Here is a 23,877-nt window from a genome sequence, read left to right as displayed (position 1 = left end):
AAACTTCCTGAGATTGATAAAAAATAATATTGGGATAAAAAAGGCCTAATTTATTATGCATGTACATAACCTCTCCTAACTCTCACTAGTTATCCATGGAAATAGTAAAATATCCTCCTTATCAGAGGCCACCTCAACCATATGAGAATGCTTACACATAAAACAAGTGGTGTTTGGTGATAAATCAACTATATAACACCAAAGGTGAGATCTCTACACAATATCATTGAGAACATAAGATTAATTATCACAAAAAAATTATAATCGATTTGCATAAGAACCAAAACCAATATTTTCATGGGTTCTAACCCATAAGAAATAATTCATCTTTCCATGATAGAAAAAGAAGGGTAGAAAACCCTCCATGACTAGCTTCATGACACTAGAAGTGAAAACCAAACTACTTGGCCAAATAATACAACATATTTTGGAAACCCCTCCATGACTAGCTTCCTAATGGAAAAACTCATCAGTACAACATTACTTTGACTAACATATCACACAACATATTAGCAAAAGAGGTCTATGAGACCTCAAATATTTCATGATATAAATTCATTTTGTAGTATCATGCATGGCTCCTTGTCTATAAGAGAGGACAACTACTCTATAAAAAATATGTGTATTGATAAAAGGTAGGGTAAAGATCCCCTAAGATCACCCATAATTTCTCTCTCACATCATATTCTAATTTATCACTCCCTAAAGGGTAGTAAGAACAAGGAAGAAGATGAACTAGAGATCAAAGAAGCAGGTTGAGGAGTGTGAACCCTCATTGTATTAGGAGACGTAGAATCATCCTAAATCTTCACCTATAAAATAAGGAAAGACACATTATTCCCCTATGGATCAAGGTTTGAAGTAGGTGTGAAATGAAGGATTTGAGCAATACAAATCCACAAAGCTTAAAGAATACCTTCGGGTAAAAACTTGTCATAGAGAAGAAAAAGACAAGAGGAGGCAAGGGTTTTGCTATGAAAATATGCAAATTGTATTCTCAGAAATGAAAAATATAAGAGATAATTACAAATGATCTATTCTTATAGAAGGAGATCAAAACCTGAAAAAGGGTAACCTACAAGGTAAATGCTATTTAGTAATTACTAATTAATTATTAAATGAGAATGCATAAGTGCATAAAGTAAAATATTAAGAAGGGAGTAAAGTGAATTTAATAAATGAAATTAAATTAATGCTTTATTCTAACACCTCGCCTTAAGATGAGAAACAATGCAACTACAAGCAATACCAAAAGATCAAGGAAACTAAAATGCAATGCTGATAGCAAACTTGGGTCTTGGCTGTTTGATTATGGCCAACATATGGATGACATGTTGTAAACCTAAAATGAATAAAATTCTTGTATAAAAGGGTTTAGGGTTAGGTATTTTTCATTATGTTGTGATGCAAAATTGGTTCTTGCAGCGGTATTGAGTTGTAAGGGATTACGGATTGGAATCAGGTTGTAATCACTGGATTGTAATAAGATCGGACTTGCTATTTGGTGGACATAGCCTAGGGATTGGGTGAACCACGTTAAATCTTGGTGCCTTGTGTTCATTTCTGTGTGATCTATTATTTTCTGTTATTGATTATATTTGCATATAGTTTTATTTCTATCCATGGTTTATCATAACAAGTGGTATCAGAGCGAGGTTGTTTTTCAGTTATCCTCTATAGGAAAGTCTCACGGTTAAGTGGGAGTCTCATGGTTGAGTGGGAGCAATGGAAGATGAGGGTTGACAGGTTTAATGGGTAGAACTTCTAGTTATGGAAGATGCAAATGGAAGACTATCTATAACAGAAGGATTTATGGAAGCCATTGGAAGGAAAAGCCAAGAATCAGGGAACTATGTTAGAGGTTGAATGGGATCTTTTGGACAGAAAGGCACTCGAAAGCATTCGGTTATGCTTGGCACCATCGGTGGCATTTAATATTACAAAAGAAAAGACAACAAAATATTTGATGAAAACCCTAGCGACACTGTATGAAAAGCCCTCCGCTTCAAACAAGGTATTTCTCATGAAGCATTTATTTAATATGAAAATGGCAGAAGGTGGATCTGTTGCAGATCATTTAAATGATTTTAATACTATTACTAGTCAATTATCTTCTGTGGGTATCAATTTTGATGAAGAAATTAGGGCTCTCTTGATTTTGTGTTCTTTGCCTGAAAGTTGGAATGGCTTGGTAATGGCTATGAGTAATTGTGTTCCTGGATCTAGTACCCTAAAATATGATGATGTGATTGGTGTTATTTTAAGTGAGGAAACTCGTAGAAAATCCTCAGGTGGATCTACATTAGGAAGTTCTTTGAATGCACAAAGTAGGGGCAGAACAACTGAGAGAGGAAATAACTCTGGAAATCATGAGAAATCAAGAGAAAAGTCAAAGGGGAAGAGGTCTCAATCGAGAGGACCGAACGACTATTGGTACTGTGGCAAACTAGGTCATAAAAAGAAAGATTGCTGGAATCGCAAGAAAAATGAAGGAGATAAATCAGATGAAGACAAGGAGGAAAATGTGGTAAGTAACAAAACCGATGAGGATACTTTGCTTCTGTCTTTAGAAAGTGTTGATGATTCGTGGGTTTTAGATTCTGGTGCTTCATTTCATGCTACACCTCATAGAGGTTATTTCACTGATTATGTCCAAGGGGATTTTGGGCTTTTTTATTTGGGGGATAATGAACCTTGTCAAATTGTTGGAAAGGGAAAAATTAAGATTAAGTTGCAGAATGGGAATCATTGGCTACTACATGAGGTAAGACATGTTCCAAAACTAAGTAGGAATTTAATTTCAGCAGGGCAACTCGGTGATGAGGGTTGTGTAGTTACTTTTAATGATAAAAATTGGAAGGTTTCAAAAGGTTCCCTTGTAGTACAAAAAGGTGTGAAAGTAGGCACCTTATATATTTGTACAGGTCATATTGTTCCTTCTACTTTGATTGTTTCAGAGAAAAATGAATGTTAAGGAACAATTGTTGCAATTGAGCAAGGAGAACAAATAGTTGATGTAGATTTTGATACAGTGATGTGGCACAATAGACTTGGGCACATGAGTGAGAAAGGTATGAAAGTAATTCATTCAAAGAAAGTTTTACCAGGTCTAAAATGTGTGAATATGGATTTCTGTGAAAGTTGTGTGTATGGAAAACAAAAGAGAGTGAGTTTTGTAAAGACTGTGAAGGAAAACAAAAAGGAGAAATTAGAGCTTGTGCATATAGATGTATGGGGACCAGCTCAAGTATCTTCCCTTGGTGGCTCTCATTATTATGTTACATTTATTGATGATGCAACTAGAAAAGTATGGGTTTATTTTCTTAGATAGAAATCTGATGTATTTCAAACTTTTAAGAAATGGAAATGCTTGGTTGAAAATGAGACTGGTAAGAAATTAAAATGTCTCAGATCTGATAATGGTGGTGAGTATTGCAGTCATGAATTTGAAGATTATTGCTCCACTAATGGTATTCGTAGATAGAAAACTATTCCAAGGACTCCATAGGAAAATGGAGTGGCTGAACACATGAACATGACTATAATGGAGCGTGCAAGGAGCATGAGGTTGCATGCTGGGTTGCCCTTACACATGTGGGCGGAGGCTGTCAATATTGCAGTATATTTGATTAATAGAGGTCCCTCTACTCCTTTGGGCTGTGGTATTCCAGAGGAGGCATGGACTGGGAAGAAGGTGAGTTATTCTTTTCTCAAGACCTTCGGTTGTGAAGCTTTTGCTCATATAGACTCTGAAAATAGAACCAAGCTAGAAGCTAAATCAAAGAAATGTGTCTTTGTTGGATATGTCATTAATGAATTTGGTTATAGGCTTTGGGATTTTGAAAATCATAAAATTATAAGAAGTTGGGATGTCATATTCAATGAAAAAGTGTTGTACAAAGATCTGTTGCAGCAACATGAGAAGAAAGAAGATGATTATGTAGTGCTGGATGATACTCCAAAAGCTGATGTTCCAACCATTCCTCATGATGTGCAACAACCACAACAACAAATACCACACACACCAATGAATGTTAGATGGTCAACGAGGCAAATTAGACCTCCACAAAGGTTTTCTCCCTCTTTGTATTCTATTTTACTTACTGATGCTGGTGAACCTGGAAGTTATGATGAAGTTGCGCAGGTGGATACTAAGATTCAGTGGGAGTCTGCAATGAAAGATGAAATGGACTCTTTGCTAAAAAATAAGACATGAGATTTGTGCAAGTTGCCTACGGATAAAAAGGCTTTACAGAATAAGTGGGTTTACTGGTTGAAAGAAGAGGAAGGAGGTAAGAATAGATTTAAGGCCAGGTTAGTTGTAAAAGGATTTGCACAGAAAAAGGGAATTGATTTTGATGAGATATTTTCTCTTGTTGTTAAAATGACTTCTATTCGTACTGTTTTAAGTCTTGTGGCTACTGAAGATTTGCATTTAGAGCAGCTGGATGTTAAAACAACCTTTCTTCATGGTGATTTGGATGAAGAAATATATATGGATCAGTCTCCAAGTGGGAGATTGTTGTTTAGTGTGGAGCCTGATCAGTCCCCAAGTGGGAGATTGTTAGATTATGGTGACTGATCAAAAAAATTTTGGGCCGTGGCTGACATGGTAGCCGACATATGGCCGACATGTTTTAACCCTAAAATGAATAAAATCCTTGTATAAAAGGGTTTAGGGTTAGGTATTTTTCATTATGTTGTGATGCAGAATTGGTTCTTGCAGTGGTATTGAGCTGTAAGGGATTATGGATTGTAATCAGGTTGTAATCATTGGATTGTAATAAGATCAGACTTGCTGTTTGGTGGACGTAGCCCAGGGATTGGGTGAACCACGTTAAATCTTGGTGCCTTGTGTTCATTTCTGTGTGATCTATTATTTTCTATTATTGATTATATTTGCATATAGTTTTATTTCTGTCTGTGGTTTATCCTAACATTGGCAACAAGGCCTGATGAGGTACCCAATCACAACCAAATCTCTATGAAATGGAGAAATAGAGAAAACCCAGTGGGAAAAAATCTACTCCAAAAAGAGATAGTATGCATGAAAAACAAGGAAGGAAGGAAGGGCTCAATCAGTGAGACCCCCCAATGACAACTTCCTTCACCCAGAGCATAGAATGTAGTTCAAGATACCATGGGGATGCAAAAGGTTTAGTGAAGATTTCTGCAACCTACAGAGTAGTAGGAATGTACTCCAAGCTCAAAGCGCCATCTTGAATTAGATGCCTAATGAAGTGCATGTGAAGCTCGATGTTCTTGGTCTGCTGATGCTCAACTGGGTTGCGTGAAATGTGTACAACATTTTGATTATCACACCATAGAAAGGTGGGACTATTAGGAGGAAATCCAAACTTTGTTATCAAATATCAAAGCCACAAAACCTCCTGACTAGCCAATACAGCTGTCCTGCACTCTACCTCTATAGATGATAATGCATGAGCATGTTGCTTCTTGCAAGACCATGCGATAGAACCAGAAGTAGACTTGCAATAATCAATATCACCAGCCCAATCTAAATCTATGAAACCAACAATGTGAGGATCCCCTGATGTGTAGTGAATGCCATAACATGTTGTACCTCTAATATACCTCAAGATACATATGGAAGCTTGTCAATGACTCTCATGTGGATAATGGGAGAATCAAAAGACAAGTCCAACCGCAAAGATAATATTAGGACATGTGTGTGTTAGGTACAACAAACTACCCACAAATTATCTGTATAGAGTGGAATCCACTATAGGAGTAGAACAAGTGGTAGATAAAACAACACTTGATTGAAAAGGTGTGGGTGTAGGTTTGCATTGAAGCATGCCGAACCTCTGAAGCATATCAATAACACACTTCTGCTAGAGTATAGTTATCCCATCTGAAGACTGAACAACTTGTAGGCCCAAAAAATAGTGTAGAAGTCTAAGGTCTATCATCTCAAACTACTTTCTCGATGCTTCCTGAACACTCTATATCATGGAGACTGAGCTTCTTGTGATGATGAGGTCATCAACATAAAGCACAAGTATCACTAAGTCAGACCTATGATGCTGAATGTAAATGGTAGGATTAGAATGACATCGAGTGAACTGTGAAGCAAGCAAGAAGGAATCCATCCTCTCATACCAAGCCCTAGGGGCCTATTTGAGACCATATAAAGACCTCCAAAGCTGGCATACTAATGAAGAATCTTGCACAAAACCATGAGGTTGCTCCATGTAGATCTCCTCATGAAGGTCTCCATGCAAAAAGCCATTCTTCATGTCCATCTAAAAATCTGTCCATTCCTATGAAGTTGCAAGAGAGAATACAAGGCGAATATAATTCATCTTGACAATAGGGTCAAAGGTCTTAGAGTAATCAATATCCTCAACCTATGAAAAACCCTTTGCAACAAGACATGCCTTGTACCTATCAATAGTACCATCTAAAACATACTTGGTGCAATACACCCATAGCTACCAAACCAACTTTCTTCCTTTTTGGAAGAGGATAAAGATCCCATGTGTGTTTCTTGATCAAAGAAGACTACTCCTCATCCATGGCCCCATCCCACTCTGAGTGTCCTGTAGCTTGTGAAAAACTCTATGGATCATCACAAATGGCATGAATCAAGAGGCCACTACTTGCAGTTTGAGCACGAGTGTGACGAGCATCAGTAGGATCACCTGCCAAAGGTTTGGCTACATCAACAATATCAAAATCCTACTTGGGCACTCGTAGAACATCTAGCAGAGTTGGTGAAGGGGGATCAATATCTAGATCTTCCTCAAAGGATGCATAATCCTGTAGAGGAGTAGAGGAAGTACTGGGTAGTGAGGAATAAGCTGGAGATGGAGGATCCATCTAAAGATAATGCTCATGAAATTGAACATCTTGTCAAAATAAGACATCTCTAGAATTAGGATCAAGCAACCTATACTCATTCACATCCTCATAGTAGCCAACAAAAATGAGAGGTCGACTCTTCTTCTCCATGGATTTTCACTGAGCATCTAGAATAAATGCCCAAGCCTCACTACCAAAAATGCGAAAAGTAGAAACATTGAGCTTGACATGAGTCCAAGCCTCCTTAGGAGTCAAGTGTTGCAATGCCTTGTGAGGCATCTGATTCTAAATATAGTTAGCACAATTGATAACTTTAGCCTAGAATGAATAATTCATATCTCTAGATTGAATCATACAATTGGACATCTCCCATAGTGTCATGTTCTTTCTCTCTGCAACCCCATTCCGTTGAGGTGTATAGGGAATGAAGGATTGATGCTATAAACCATGCTTAGTGAAAAAAATCTCTTAAAGAATGATTCACATATTCCCCCCTATTGTTAGTGTGCATATTCCTAATAGAAAGACCAGATTGTTTCTCCACAAATGTCTTAAAGATTTGAAAGGAATCAAATACATAGGACTTGTACTTCAAAAACTACACCCATGTGTGTCTAGAAAAGTCATGTACGAAGGTGAGCACATATCGAGCACCTAAAAAAGATGGAGTGAGAAATGACATAAGATCATTATGTATCAACTCCAATGGTGCCTTAGCATGTGTGGATCTACCTACCAAAAAAGGATCTCTATGATGTTTGCCAAGTGCACAACCTTGACACACATCGTTAGTACAAGAGATCTGAGGCATCCCAATCACAAGCTCTTGTGTACTCATTTGTTGTAGATATCTGTAGTTGACATGGTCAAAATGCTCATGCTAAATCTTTCTCACTAGTCTATATGAGCAATGAGAGAACCACTTGTAGAATCAAAGCTCTCAAAGCCATCAAACTAATATAAGTGAGACTAATGATCAACACTCCCTGTAGCAATAACCAATTTAGGATCATAGAGCTCTCGAATAATGACATCATCTGGTGAGAACTCAACTATCTTTCTAGAGCCTCCATGGAAAATCTAAAAGATAGGCAGGAGGTTCATAGAAATGGCCAAAATCAAGAGAACATTCTGTAGTGAACCACCTTCTAAAGAGATAGTTCCTAAACCTGTGACTAAAAGATGAGAAGAATCACCAACTCTAATCTATCTAGAAACACTTTGAGCAAGTGAGGTAACCAAATCAGGTGCGAGTGTCATATGATGGGAAGCTCTAGAATCAAGAATCCAAGAAGCTATAGAAGACAATGCTCATGTAGAAAGAGCATCTCCTTTCCTTGTAGGATTAGGTGGAGGCTTTGGATAAGCAATACTAGTATGTTGCATGGCCTTGTCTAAAGCCTCAAGACATTTCCAACACCTAGAAATTGGATGTCCTTCCTTGCCACAAAAATTGCAAGGATCACCTGTATACTTCTTAGGCTTGGAGGAAGACTCACCAGACTTAGAAGAATTACCCTTCTTAGAGGGCTTCTGAGCATCTGACTTGTGAGTAGGCTTGGAGGAACTCTCACTACTTTCTCTATCTTATGCTTTATTTTTTTCTTAAGCTTCCATGTAGATGTCTGAGCTACTAATGACTTCATCTTAGAACTAGACATAGTATCCAACTATGTAAGATTTGACTGTTCTCTAGTCAAGCGATAAAAAAAGAGCTCAAAAGTAGGCATAACAAATCTATCACCCAAAGCATCTTTGGTAGAATAGAAGGTAGAAGAAAAAATCTGAAAATTCCCTCGAAGCTTAGAGAGAATCAGATAAATGCACTCAACATAAGTCTTCATCTTTCCACAACCCTACAATATGGATCTTTGTTGATTAAACTTCATCAAGAAGTCATCAATGGTCGAAAAGGAACCCGATACAAGAGAGGAAATCTTTGCCTCTATCTAAAGTGCCCTAAACTCATTCACAGTGCCAAAAAAGCCTTGAAGCTTGGTCCACATAGCTAGAGGGGCATTGCACTCGTCAAGATAAAATTGTAGACTGTCCAATACCTATAAAGAAATCAACTCCATTGCCTCATCAATCTTGTTTCTATGTTGCATGACCTCAAAACACCTTTGTAAAACTATCTACACTACATCTAAACAAGACCAAAACCCTTTTGACTAGAGAAGTTGTGTCGTCAAGGTTTTCCATGTGTGATGGTTATGAGGGGTCAAAAGTTCTAGACAAGAAGAGGTCTTGGCCATTGTCTAGAAGGTGTTGAATTCTTTTTTAATGTATTTCTAGTTTACATAAGTAAATAACTATAAAAATATGACAAAACACCCCCCACAATGTAAAAAAATAGAACCCTAGCTACTATAAGGAATGCATAAATGAGAGAAGAGAAAAAGGATTCTAAAATGAATCTCAAATACCTGGTACAAAATGTTGGTGAAATGACAAAGAATCTAGAAAGTTCTCGAGAAGATCTTTACAGTGCTTTATTCGGATTGGAAAATAGAGCTATAACAAAGAAGTTATGCCTCCCAAAAGATAGAAATCATCAACAGACTTCAAGTGCAATAACATGTACCAAACTGGAAAAAAAATCTCAAAAATACTTGCTCGATCAGCTCCGTCTTGGAGCTATCTTTACGGTGCTTCTGTTAGATTGAAAACTATAAAAAATATGACAAAACACCCCCCACAATGTAAAAAAATAGAACCCTAGCTACTAGAAGGAATGCATAAATGAGAGAAGAGAAAAAAGGATTCTAAAATGAATCTCAAATACCTGGTACAAAATGTTGGTGAAATGACAAAGAATCTAGAAAGTGCTCGAGAAGATCTTTATAGTGCTTTATTTGGATTGGAAAATAGAGCTATAACAAAGAAGTTATGCCTCCCAAAAGATAGAAGTCATCAAAAGACTTCAAGTGCAATAACATGTACCAAACTGGAAAAAAATCCCAAAAATACTTGCTCCATCATCTTCGTCTCGGAGCTATCTTTACGGTGCTTCTATTAGATTGAAAAAATACCTTTGTATGATCAAGATATATAAAAATATTGATAGGGCCCCCAAAAATGCATTGAAAAGGATATATAAGTTTTTAATAAAAAAATACATCGCAGGAGGAGTGATGGATGAGTGGGGGAAGGCATTGGTGCTATGTTGGTGGTATGGCAGAGGTAGCAGTTGCGCTAGTGCAATAGTGGCAACACGACGATCACGGTGGTGCAGTGAAGCGGCGACCTGAAAAAAGAACATGATGATTGAAAAATAAACATAACGATCAAAAAACCTTTGCCCGTGCTAGAAAACATTAAAAAACACTGCCAGTGGCTGGAGTGTGGTAGTAGTGCCAGAAGTCACTTGTGGCACCGAAAAATGGCCTACAAGCCTTTTTTTTTTCATTTTTTCATTTTTTGAAATCACTTCGTAATGCATGCAAAACGTCATATGACCCTATTGGGCAATTTTTTTTGCCTCCCAAAACAACATTTTTCAAAATGGACAAATTTTATATGAAAAGAGGGGTTTTGACTCTTATGAATCCAACTGTGAGGTCTGTTTGGCCTCAAAGTGCTCCGAAAATTAGAGACCCCCTATTTTCACTCGATCTATTATGTCAAACCCTCATTCTCCTTTTTCTCCAAATATTGAACAAGCTACAACAGATCTAGCTCTAATACCATGAAGGATTTGAGCAATACAAATCCACAAATCTCGAAGAATACCTGCATGTAAAAACCTATCATAGAGAAGAAAAAGACAAGAGGAGGCAAGGGTTTTGCTTTGAAAATATGCAAATTGTATTCTCAAAAATGAAAAAGTTAAGAGATAATTACAAACGATCTATCCTTATAGAAGGATATCAAAACTCGATAAAAGGTAACCTAAAAGGTAAATGCTATTTAATAATTACTAATTGATTTTTAAATGAGAATGCATAAGTGCATAAAGTGAACTCTTAAGAAGGGAGTAAAGAAAATTTAATAAATTAAATTAAATTAATGCTTTACTCTAACGTGAAATCCACTTTTCCAAGGGAGGAAATTTTGACATTCAGGGATATACAAACTTTTGAGAAGTTGGTGAAGTGGAGAATAAATCACACTTCGGCAAGAATGCCTAAGTGTGATTTCCTTTATAAACTACTATGATCCATCCTTCATCTTCCTTTAGGGTGTATGGGACCTAGTTGAAATAGCCTCCATATATGGACAATTGGTCCTTGGAGTTTTAAGAGAGAATCCTTAATTTTATGCTATGGGCATTAGCAATAAAAACATGTATTAGAAAAGTTTTTAAAAAAACACTTTTTGTGAGAAGAACTACCCACTAGTTTTAATCTTAATTGACTAATTTAGGTCCATGGATAAATAAATTTCAATGCAAGCCCTCCTATATGAGAGGACACAAAAAAAAAAGTAGTCCAAGTCTATATCGAAAACCCTACAAAGGGTTTGAGCTATGGTTTTCCAAAAAAGGCCAACAAGGCAAAGGTAGACCAAGAAAATTAACCCAATCATAACCTTAAGTTTTTTCTCATCAAAGACTAAAACCAATCTTGAACATGGCTAAATGACCAACAAAAAGGAATGACAAAATAGGGACCATTCTTGAAAACACCTTCAATGTGAGATGGGTTTCCAAAATGGAACAAAAAGGTGAAACATTGAATGGTGCCCATGTAAAGCCCGTGAGGGGCCCAAGCATTGGTAGCAAAGTTCGACAACATACTTTTAGGAGGAACACAACTCACAAATAACCTATTAATGTAAACTTTTCTAGCCACTCATAAGGATTATCACAATCTTGTACTTGTAAAATATTTAAATATCTTCATATACTAAATATCTTTATAAAAACAAATTTAATAATTTTTAGATATCTCGATATAGTAAATATAAAATTTAAAGTAGAATAAATAAAAGAAAATATATTTGAGTGCTTCTAGATTAGATTGTGTATGAAATTTGTGCATCAATGTTTCTGATCACACTACGTGATGCATCGTCAGGATGAGAGGGCACATAAGTAAGATAGAATGAAAGAATGTTGATCTAGTATGTAGGAAGAGGGAAAAGAAAAAGGGAAGGGCCAAGGGTCCACATAGACCAAGGTTAGGACAAGGAAGAAGGAACAATCCCCACATAAAAATAAACAAATAAGAAAGAGGAATAGAACATTAAACAATTACAATAATAAAAGAAGCAACACTATTAAACATAAAGACTAAAGAAGAATGAAGATGATAATAAATAAAATTAAAAAAAAGAAATTAAAGAAGACTAAAAGAAAAGAAGAAAAATAAATTAAATTAAAGAATAATAGAAACAATCGAACCAAAGAATGAAATAAAGGCTAAAAATGAACTGATGCAAAACCAAAACAAAGTAAATAACTATAAAATATCAACCACAATAAAATAATAACCAAAATAATAATAATAACAATAATAAAGAAGAAAATAAATAAATAATCCCAATATTAAAAAGAGAAAACTTACCAAATAATAAAAATAAAAGAAATTAAGCTAAAAGATAGAGAATTAAGAAGAGTGAAGAAACCAACAAGAAAAAGAAATGAGAAAAATATAGAAATATAGCAACAAAAATAAAATCAAGAATTGTAATATTACTATCAAGATTTAACTATGTAGTTTTATAGTCAAACTCATTGACCCATGTTTCATTCAGTCAAACATGAAACACGAGTCAATGAGTTTGACTCATAAACTACATAGTTAAATCTAGTTAGCAATATCACAATTTGAATTTCTATGGATCATATCTTCTACTAATCAATGAAAGAATTGTTGGGCGATAAGGACAAAAATCCAAAAAAAATAATTAAAATCTATGAAATAAAAAAAATGAATCAAAACAAGAAAAGAAAAGAAAAATGGATATGAAAAAAAAGGAAGAATGGGGCACAAAGGAATGAAGGGGGAGGATAAAACAAAAGGCCCAAGGTGATATACAATAAGAAAGATAAGAGAAGGGGAGGGATAGGGTGACCAAGAAGGAAGAAGAGAGAACCAATAAACCTAGTTGTGATGAAGGATAGGAACAAAAACTCAAGCAATAGAGTGAAAGCACAATCATGAAAGGAGACGACCATAATCACTTCTAGTAGAGAGTAAAGGTTGTCGCATGGTACTGAGACCCTAAAAGCATCCCAATTGAGGTTGGTGAGGCGTTGACTGATTTCTATGGCATCCTTTAGCTTCCTTCTATAGAAATTATCTTCCTTGTGAAGGATTTTTGTGATCTCTCTCTCTCTCTCTCTCTCTCTCTCTCTCTCTCTCTCTCTCTCTCTCTCTCTATATATATATATATATATATATATATATATGATGTGATGTTTAGAAGAAGCTGAGTGTTTAGAAAGAGAATATTTAGATATCCACTCATATTTTATGTCATCTCTATGCTCTTTGGTCCTAGTATTGAAGGATAGCTCTTTTTCATCAATGTATGGCAACTCGCACGAGAAGGATACTTTGTAGCCTCTGTCATTGGAGAAAAATATCCTTGGAATCTTTTAGAAGGGGAAGACGACTCTTCAAGAGGGGGAATGGATTAAAGGAACAACAAAACCCTCTTTTCAAAATGAATTTAGATATATATATGGTTAAACCTTGATAGCAACATCACAATTTTTTTATTGTTTTGTTGTTATATTTCTATGTTTTTCTCATTGTTTTCTTCATTCTTCTTAATTCCCTATCTTTTACCTTAATTTTTAAAAAAAAAATATTTGGGGCATTTTGTCATTTTAATCTTGAGCTTCTTTATTTATTTGCTCATGATGGATCACATATGTTGATGCAAAATCTTCACACACAATCTAATCTAGAAACACTCAAGTATTTTTCATAGATTGTGAAAATTTACTAGCTTTAAAATAAAAGATAGTTTTAATTGATACTTCTTGACTAGAAATATTTACATACATATTCTTAAAATAATTTCACATGTCAAGATATGAAGAAATTTATTAGCTTTAAAACAAAAGATACGATTTTAAAGAAATTGTAGCTCTCCTTTTTTACTATTTTTTAGAAATTCTAACAAATATTTGTTTGGTCTATCGCCATATTTGATCAAGCAACTTTGACCAAACATTTTCTTTATGATGTGGTAGGAAATACAGACGAAATTTCGTAGCTCTCAACTACCTCATTTTCTGAAAAAGAGATATTTAAAACCAAACAAAAAAGAAAAACAAGACTTTAGGTGACTATTGAAATTGACATATGAACCTAACCTGCTCATTCAAATCTTCATATCTTGATATATGAGCCTAAACTGCAGCACCGCAGCTTTTTCTTCGAATCTTTCATCCCTTGGATGAATTTTTCCACATAATTGGACTTTGAAGGAACTATGAATCCCTCTCACCTTGCAAACTCATTTCATTCCCAAGCGAGATAAGCGCTTTAGATTTGCAAAGCAAAATCTACTCTTTCTGTTTCGACATAGAGATCAAATTGCTTTTGGTGTTTTCAAGAAGCCAATTATGATGGGTTTGGGCATTTGGGTTGTGCTCTTACTACTCATGCCATCTCTTATTTGGTGCTCTTCATGTCTACAATCTGGAGTACAAATTAAATGGCAGCATTACGTCTAATTAATCAAGGTTAACAAAATATTTTAATTGTAGATATTTAACATTATTTTTTCAAAGAAGAAAAGAATTATATATGACAAATCCAAAATAAAATAAAAATATCCAACTTCCTTTCAAATCTTGTTGTGGCTAGTTGTTGGTAGGACACAATTTCAACCACCAAACTATGGGCAGTCACAGTTTCCATTAAAAACAATAAAAGCTTTCTGTCTGCCAGACCATGCAGATTCCCATATTTAATATGGAGGTTTCCAGCACTCTGCCATATTATTCACATGTTATTTGACTGTTATAGTTTACAGTCTAGATTGTTCCTAGTCTTCTAGATAGAGGCATAATATAAGGATTTAGGCATCATATGTTTATCTGATCATTGTGGATTTGAGTGGATAAACAATGTTGTAGCATTCTCAAGATTTGTAATAGATTATAGTTACGTTAATGAGCATGAAGTGTTGTAACACAGATTGATAATTCTTTTGTGTTTTGGTAATTGATTTGAATGTTTCTCTTTGAGTATGTGTTTGTCTTTATTCACTCCATCCACTTCCTATGCTCGTTAATGATATTACATGAAATGATATATGATCTACATAAATTAAAATTCAATCCCACAAAAAATCATCACTAAAATTAAAAAAAACATGAAATTTTGTTTAAAAAATAAATCTAAAATATATAAAATTTGATGCACAATATGTATCATAGTTTTTATTATAAAATATAGAATATACATCAACCCATGTATTTTGTACCACCAAATTATGGCCAGTCAAAGTCTCCATTAAAAACAACAATAAAAGCTTTCTAGTGGCCATTGTCGACCATGCAGATTCCAAACTACCATATTTAATATGGAAGTTTTCATGCAGATTCCAACTACCATATTAAGTTTCCATGCAGATTCCCAACGACCATATTTAATATAAAAGTTTCCAGCACCATCTGCCATATTATTCACATGTTATTTGACTGTTATAGTTTACAGTCTAGATTGTTCCTAGACCTCTAAATAGAGAAATAATGTAAGATTTAGACATCAGATCATTGTAGATCTTGAGTGGATAAACAATGTTGTAGCATTCTCAAGATTTGTAATAGATTATAGTTATGTTAATGAGAATGAAGTGTTGTAACACAGATTGATAAGTCTTTTGTGTTTTGGTAATTGATTTGAATGTTTCTCTTTGAGTATGTGTTGTCTTTATTTACTTCATCCACCTCCTATGCTAGTTAATGATATTACATGAAATGATATATGATCTACATAGATTAAAATCCAATCCCACAAAAAATCATTACTAAAATTTAATCTATAAAATACAAAATTTTGTTTTAAAAAAAAAAATCTAAAATATATAAAATTTGATGCACAATATGTATCATAGTAGTTTTTATTATAAAATATAGAATATACATCAACCCATGTATTTTGTACTCTAGAATATGAAAATATGAAAAGCAATGTTACATGACTAGCTTGTGGATCAAAAGTATAATACAAATGATCCTAGATTATAGAGTATGCTTATGTTCTTAATGTTTGAAATAAAAAACTAATAATAGCATCCATGAATTTGAAGCATATGATGCTCCATGTTCTACTCAGCCACAATATTGCCATTACAATAGAAAAGCTAATGATGCAGCCTGTTGCCATTCCCATATCCCACCATATATCATCTCCTGAATCTTCAATGTTATCCTTGTGTTCCTGTAGAGAATTTGGATGGCCACTTAAGCAGGAAACATATATTTGTAGACCACATAAGCCTGAATTGTTGGAGAAATGTGTAGAATCAAATGTCATCATTTGTCCTCCTTGTGGTATCATCCCTGATAGACTATTAGAGGAAACATCAAAGTAACTTAAAAATGTGAGAAGCTGCAACTCACTAGGAATAACGCCAGAGAGATTATTGTGTGAAAGATCAAGGGATTGTAGCAATGTCATCTCTCTAATAGATTTAGGAATCTCATCACTAAAATGATTTCTTGAAATATTAAGAATAATCAAACCTTTGAGGAATCCAATATTCCAAGGAATTTTACCTGAAAAATTATTGCTGGACAGGTCAAGACACTTTACCAGTCTCAAAATTCTCTTAAAATCCATACTTTGTCTTTTGTTTATCACTATGATTTCATCTATGTATTGTACAGCTCCCTCTGAAGCAATAAGACTAATATCATATGATTGTTCAAAGACTTCTGTGTTGTCTGATTGATTTGCCATTGTAGATAAGTTCATAATGTCACTTGGAATAACCCCTGAGAATTTGTTATTTGAAATATCTAAAATTTGAAGCTGTTGAAGCTTTGTTAATTCCAATGGAATTTTTCCTTTGAATTCGTTACCTTTCAGCACTAAAATTTGGAGACTATATAAGCTTTTAACCCAATTTGCAATACTTCCTTGTAACTTATTGTTTCTCAAATCAAGGATTTTGAGCCCCACGCATTTTCCAAGAGACGGTGGAATATTTCCTTCAAACATATTGTCTCCTAATTTCAATGTCTCAAGAGGAATGCTCTCAAATATATCTGGTATCACCCACTTTAGGTCATTATTCTCTAGATTCAAGACAGATAACATGGTGCAGTTCTTTAGACATTGAGGAATCGTACCACTAAACTTATTATATGATAAGTCTAGAATCTCTAAACTCACCGCTTTACAAATAGACTTTGGAATGGTACCAGTAATATTATTCTTGGACAGTGAAAGAAATCCAAAAGAATTGGTATATCTACTAAACACCTTTAAAATAGGTCCCTCAAAAAAATTATTGGATAGATCTATATACTCTAGATCATTGAGTTCCCAGAGCCAATTTGGAACAACGCCAGTCAAAGAGTTGTTGGACAAATCTAAATAGAGAATGGAATATTGGGTTGAAATTAACATGGGCAAAGTTCCTCTAATGTTACAGTCACGTAGATCTAAGTGAGTAAGCTGAAATTTGGGGATGGTCGAGGCGGTGAATTCTACGGTCAACAAATTGGTGGAGAGATCCAAAATCCAAAGCTGGGAGCAATCATTTAAGATAGAGAATGAGAAAGTTCCATTCAAGCTGTTGTTGGCCAGATTAAGTCGACTCAGTTTGGATAGGTTAGCAAAAGAAGTAGGAATTGGGCCACTCAAAGAGTTATCCTGCAATTCAAGCCAAGTTAGTGATGAGAGATTCCCAAGAGTAGACGGAATGCTGCCATTTAATTTGTTTGAAATCAGAACGAGGGTGTCCAATTTTGAGAGCCCACCAAAAGAGGAGGGAATAGAACCTTCCAAATTGTTCCCAGAAAGATCAAGAAATGAGAGGGGGAGATCTCCAAGAAAGGCAGGGATCTTACCTCTTAATGAGTTGCCCGGAAGTTCCAACCATTGAAGCCGCGAGAGATTTGCAAAGGAGGGGGGAATTTCTCCTGAAAGCCCACAATTGCCCATGTAAATTTTGGTGAGATTGGTGAGAGCGGCAATACTCCCCAACCAGCTGGCCCCTTCCATAGTGAGATTCAAATCTGCTAGTGAAAGGCCCTCCAATCCTCTTAAATGTGTTATCCACTCACGCATTTTGCCGCTCTGCAAACCATCATTCCCATAGAGCCCAAGGTATTTCAAGGTGGAGATGTTACCAATCTCCCTAGGAATGGCACCATGGAGATGATTGTAATTGAGGTCGAAGTATTCCAGTTGCTGTAGCCAAGCCAACTCTCTTGGGATACGACCAGCGAATTCACAGTCATATAATCTGAGATACTTCAATCTCCTCAGCTCTCCAAGCTGTGGAGGGATGGATAGGGAGTTGAAGTTATTATGAGAGAGGTCCAAGTATTCCAAATGCAAGAGTTGGAATAGCCCTCGTCGAATTTCACTCCATACAAAGCCAAAAGCAAAATGATTTTCATTGTTAGAGTGGAGATCCAACCTGAGCACATGCGCAGTTCGCCGGTGGCAGCCCACTCCTTCCCAAGCACAGCAGTTGAATCCTTTCCATGATTCCAGTGGGAAGGAGGGTCCTCTGTAGCCACTGAAATCAATGCCTTGCCTGAAATCCAGGAGGGAATTTCTCTCTTCTACCGAACATGCAGAGCAGCGAATAACATATGGCAGCAGTAGTATCACTACCCAAATACCCAAACCCATTATAATTGGCTTCTAAAAACACTGAAACAATTTCAAGATTAGCTTTTGCTTTGCAAATATCAAGCAGCTATCTCGCTTGCGAATGAAATGGGTTTGCAAGGTGAGGAGGATTTATAGCTTCTTCAAAGTGCAATTATGTGGGAAAATTCATCCACAGGATGGAAGATTTGAAGAAAAAGCTACGCTGCTGCAGTTTGGGCTCATATGTCAAGATCAGAAGATTTCAATGAGCAGGTTAAGTTCATATGTCAATTTCAATAGCACCTTCAAGTCTTGTTTTTCTCTTTTTTATTATAAAATGTCTCTTTTTCAATAAAGTGAGGTAGTTGAGAGGTACAAAATTTCTCCCTTATTTTCTACCACATCATCAAGAAAAATGTTTGGTCAAAATTGTTTGGTCAAATAAAACGTGGCTATCCTCCCACAAACTATATATTTGACCAATTTTCAAAAATTTGAAAACATTATAGAATTTGATCTTCATGATCTACATAATTTGTAGTAAAAAACAATAAAAAAATTGGAAAAATATCACTACTTAAATCTAACTTTAGTGCATATGGCATAGACCAAACAAATATTTCTCTCAATTTCTTAGAAAATGATGAAAAAAGGAGAGCTACATTTTTTTAAAAAAAATCATAAGAAAATGTTTGGTCAAAAAGATGTGTGTGTAATAAGACAATATACATAGAAAAAATATAGATTATATTTATATGATTTTTAAGTTGATAAGCTTCACTGCTTGAGAATTGTTATCGGATTGTCCAAATTTTCGAGGAGTCTTATGTCGGCTTAAAGATTTGCGATGTCAAAAAAGAGTATTCTCTGCCAAATAGTCTTCAATCACATGGAGTGCAATGTCAGCCTTCTTCTAACAAATTTGACAATCTGACGGCCTTAAGCCAAAACAACAGTATCGAGAAATGGCTAAACATTTTGTCCCAACACGTGGTCATGCTGGTTATCGAGAGAAACTTTCACGGGAAAGCCATATCTTGGTGCCGATGTGAAAAGTGACTATCAGTAATTTTGAGGAAAAAACTTTCATTTTTGTCTAAAAGGCACCTATTTACAGCACGAATGTACAATTAATTGATTTTGCTAATTATAATTGGTTAAACAAATGATAGGGTTTTCTTATTTTTGGTTTTGTTGTTGTTGTATTAACAAATGAATCAGAAATTTAAGTGACACGTGTTGTTGGGGAAGGATACTTTTGTGGTAATGGTGGAGCCTAGAATCAATTGTGCTTTCATTATTATTTTTAGTTATTCTTGATCGAATCATTAGAAAGTCTAATGGATGAAGGCAATCAATATATATATATATATATATATATATATATATATATATATATATATATATATATATAATTAGACATGCATCGCTAACAAAAAAATTCAACTTGATATAATTCTTCAGAAGTTTCACTGTCATTGCAAATGGACAAAACGAAATTGAAGGGCTTGGCTTTATATTAGCCGATTCACTCTAAATGACCACTTTCAATAAATTTTCCTTCATTTAAGAAGTTTTAAATTACTTTTTTCTTAATTGAGTTGTACATGACTTTAGTCAGAACAAAATTTGGTGCATATCGTATATTTTTAAAAATATTAAGCTAAATTCAAGGTTTAAAGAGGATTATTCAGTTCACTTTTATTATTTTAAATTTGTGCAAGAATATAAATTTTTTACAAGGCATAATCTCAAAATTAATATTTTTGAGATATAAACTATATTTTTAAAATAATTTTATTAATTTCTATTTAAAAAAAAAAAATTCATATAATGATGGATCTTCAAAAATATTATTTGACAATTTATGGTATGAACCATTGCACCAAAACCCCAAGGTGTTGGTGAAGGCCGCCCACCAAGATCATCACATCCCACAATGCTCCACAGTCCAGACTCTGAACTAGATGTGCACCCATATGGTGGGCCCTCCTTTGGCCGTATAAGCCTCGGATAAACACTGCAATTCCGACACTACCACTCACTCTGAAACTCGAACCTGGGTGGAGACTTTGATACCACATGGTACGAACCATTGCACCAAAACCCCAAGGTGCTAGTGAAGGCCACCCACCAAGATCATAATAGTTTATTAGAATTGTTAAATTATACTTTTCAAAAAAAAAAAAAAATTTAAGAGTTAGAATAAATGATAAATTAGAAATAAAACTAAAGAATCAAGATGCAAAAAGATAAATTTTGTATAATTAACTCAATTAATTACAAAATTATATAAATATATCAATAAATAAATAAATAATTTGATTTAGCTAAAGAATATGTATCATTTATTTTAAAATATAAATATTGTTTAAATTATAATACATAAAATACTTTAATAATTGTTAATATCAATAAAGAAAAAAAATAAAACCACAACCATACTAAAAAAATTTCACATCATCTATCTTGTGTATGTGGCAATTCCATCTCAAAAAATATCATAACACTCTCTTATATATAACACTATCGGTGTAATCCTTGCACCCTTCAAACGTGCAAATGCTAGTTTAATATTTTTGAAATGTTGAAAAAAAGTCATCATTTGTAATATATTTGAATCTAAGAATATGTATGTAAATATTTCTATCAATTAAAACTATTTTTTATTTTAAAGCTAATAAATTTCTACAATCCCTAAAAAGTATATGTTTATGGATTAGATTGTGTATGAAGTTTTTTCATCAACATTTTGTATCACACTTTGTTCATTAGAATCAACGAGCACACAAGCAAGATAGAAAGAAGAATGCATATTTAGAAAGCAAGAAGAAGGAAACTAGAGACCAAGGTAGAAAAGAGAGGAGGAACAACCCCACAACAAAACAAACAAACAAGAAAGAGGCAAAAAATAATAAACAATTACAATAATAAAGGAAAGCACAACTACTAAACATAAAGACTAAAAAATAAATAAAGCTGATAATAAATAAAAGTAGAAAAAGAAAATAAAGAAGGGAAACAAATTAAAGAATAATAGAAACAATCCAACCAAAGAATGAAATAAAGGCTAAAAAATGAACATAGTAAATAAAAAACTAATGACAAAATGTCATAAAATGACATCAGAATAAAATAATGATGATGATGATGATAATAAAAAGGAGCGAATAAATAAAGAAGCCCAAGATTAAAAAGACAAAACACCCCAAATAATAAAAATAAAAGAAATTAAGCTAAAATATAGGGAATTAAGAATAATGGAAAAAAAAAGAGAAAAATAAATGTGGAAAACATAGAAATATAACAACAAAAATAATAATAATAATTGTGATCTTGTTGTCAAGATTTAACCATGTAGATATCTAAAATCCTTTCGAAAAGAGGGTTATGTTGTTCCTTAATCCATTGTCCCTCTTTTAGAGTCACCTTCTCCCTTCGAAAGATTCCAAGGATTTATTTTTTCCAATGCTAGAGTCTACAAAATTTCCTTCTCATGTGGGTTGTCATACATTTGTGAAACTGGCCTATCCTTTATACAAGGATCAAATAGCATAGAGATGACATAAAATATGAGCAGGTATCTAAATCTTCCCTTACTAAACACTTCGCTTCTTCTAAACATCACATTTGTTTGGAGATAACAAAAATCCTTCACAAGGAAGATGATTTCTCTAGAATTAAGCCATAGAAATCAGCCAACACCTCCCCAATGTCAAGCAGGATGCTATTGGGGTCTCGGTGTTAGAATATTAAGAATAACTAAGAGGTGGGGTGAATCAATTGTCCAAGGTCCAAATGTACCAATTAAATAGACAAAAATTTAAACAACTTCAGATCTTCTCATTCCATAGCTCGGTCTCTACTATCAACTATAAGAAAAATCAACTAGTTGTCTACTATTGTAAATATAACAAACTTGTAGAATATAAACATTAATCAGTAAACACCATAGATAACATCTACACAAGTTTGACACTAGGATTTAACATGGAAACCCAATTTGGGAAAAACTCTAGTAGCAACATGTCACTAATTTTCACTCTTTTGTAGTGAGCTATGTTAGGAGCCAACCTTATTAAAGGTTACAAAACACATTGTTAAGTGTGACCTTGTTAAAGGATTTAATCATCGTATTAGGAATGGCCTTGTTAGAGGACCTTAAAACAATACATTAGAATGCCACCTTGTTAGAGGATATATATATATGACTATTAGGTCAACCTTGATTAAAAAGGATTGCAAATGCTATTTACAATGGTTAGAAAGTAACAACAAGGTTTTGATCTATTAAGCATAATTGACTTTTCATGTATAGATATTTGTTCAGTTCATGAGTTGATTCATGGGTAGGCTTTCATTGTCATCTCTATCTTTGATTCAGTTGTTAACCATTCAAGAAATCACACTTCACCTCTTCTCAATTCATTTCAACCTTCTACTTATTTAGATTCGCTAGTCAATAACATCAGCAACTGCTCCAACTCTACAAGCATTCGTACATAGGTACGCACATAGACACATTGCAAGTTAGGCCTTATACCTCCTTAAATAGGTGATTATGATCTTTTTTCACTTAATCATCACAATAGATCATAGGGTTTACAATTAGATTTGTCACATACAATGAATCTAATCACCATTTTATATTTCCTCTTCTTTTCTAGAAACTTCTCTTGGAATCCATCTCTAAGGTAATTTACCTAGTCCTCTTCTGATATCAAATGATCCAACTCATCGATCCTTATCTTCAACATGCTTTCCATATTCCAAGAAATCAACTTAGTCAGCTAGAAATTATGATTTCTCACAAATAGTTAGAAATGTTGTTCCTCGGCCGACAATTTGGTTTGACACTTGGTCATCATTAAGTTACTCATTCGCTACTAAATTTCATGCTCGACATATGCCCTATCACTCAGTCAACTCTATTTTTTCTTAGCTTGTTCTGGTGCTCGATCAACACTAGCATCAGTCACCATGTACTTCAAAATTCTTTAGTCTTCTACTCTGTTGCTCAGTCAAGCATATGCATTTGATCTATCTTTGTTCACACTTTCAAGACTTGAGCATTATTGACTTCTCCACTTGTAACAAAATTTGAAGAATCAATATATCTTGTCAAATTCTAAGTAATCAAATATCCATTTGTAATTTCCTCTTCATAACTCAATCTATCCTTTAGATTTTCTTGTTATGACCAACTTCTCAAATCCTCATCATCAATCAAATAGATATGACATTTAGATCAGATAGCAAACTGTCTCATCAATAGGTTTGATAACAATGACAACATAACAATTTTCTCAATTGT

General features: G+C 34.3%; 1 protein-coding gene across 1 annotated transcript; it reads right to left on the bottom strand.

Moving 5' to 3' along the window:
• Positions 1-15,836: 15,836 nt before the first annotated feature.
• LOC149564438 (uncharacterized) lies at positions 15,837-18,604 on the bottom strand. Its single transcript, XM_089817985.1, has 2 exons — positions 18,385-18,604; positions 15,837-18,239 (listed from the first exon to the last, which is right to left on the bottom strand). The coding sequence occupies exons 1-2, from the start codon at positions 18,451-18,453 to the stop codon at positions 15,987-15,989; spliced, it is 2,322 nt and encodes a 773-aa protein (XP_089674111.1). The 5' UTR covers positions 18,454-18,604; the 3' UTR covers positions 15,837-15,986.
• Between the last annotated feature and the right edge of the window lie 5,273 nt (positions 18,605-23,877).

Source organism: Cupressus sempervirens, chromosome 3 (assembly GCF_028749045.1).
Source record: "Cupressus sempervirens isolate cs-2001-9-10 chromosome 3, ASM2874904v1, whole genome shotgun sequence".
NCBI classification, from domain to species: Eukaryota; Viridiplantae; Streptophyta; class Pinopsida; order Cupressales; family Cupressaceae; genus Cupressus; species Cupressus sempervirens.
This window is presented reverse-complemented; position numbering and strand designations above follow the sequence as displayed.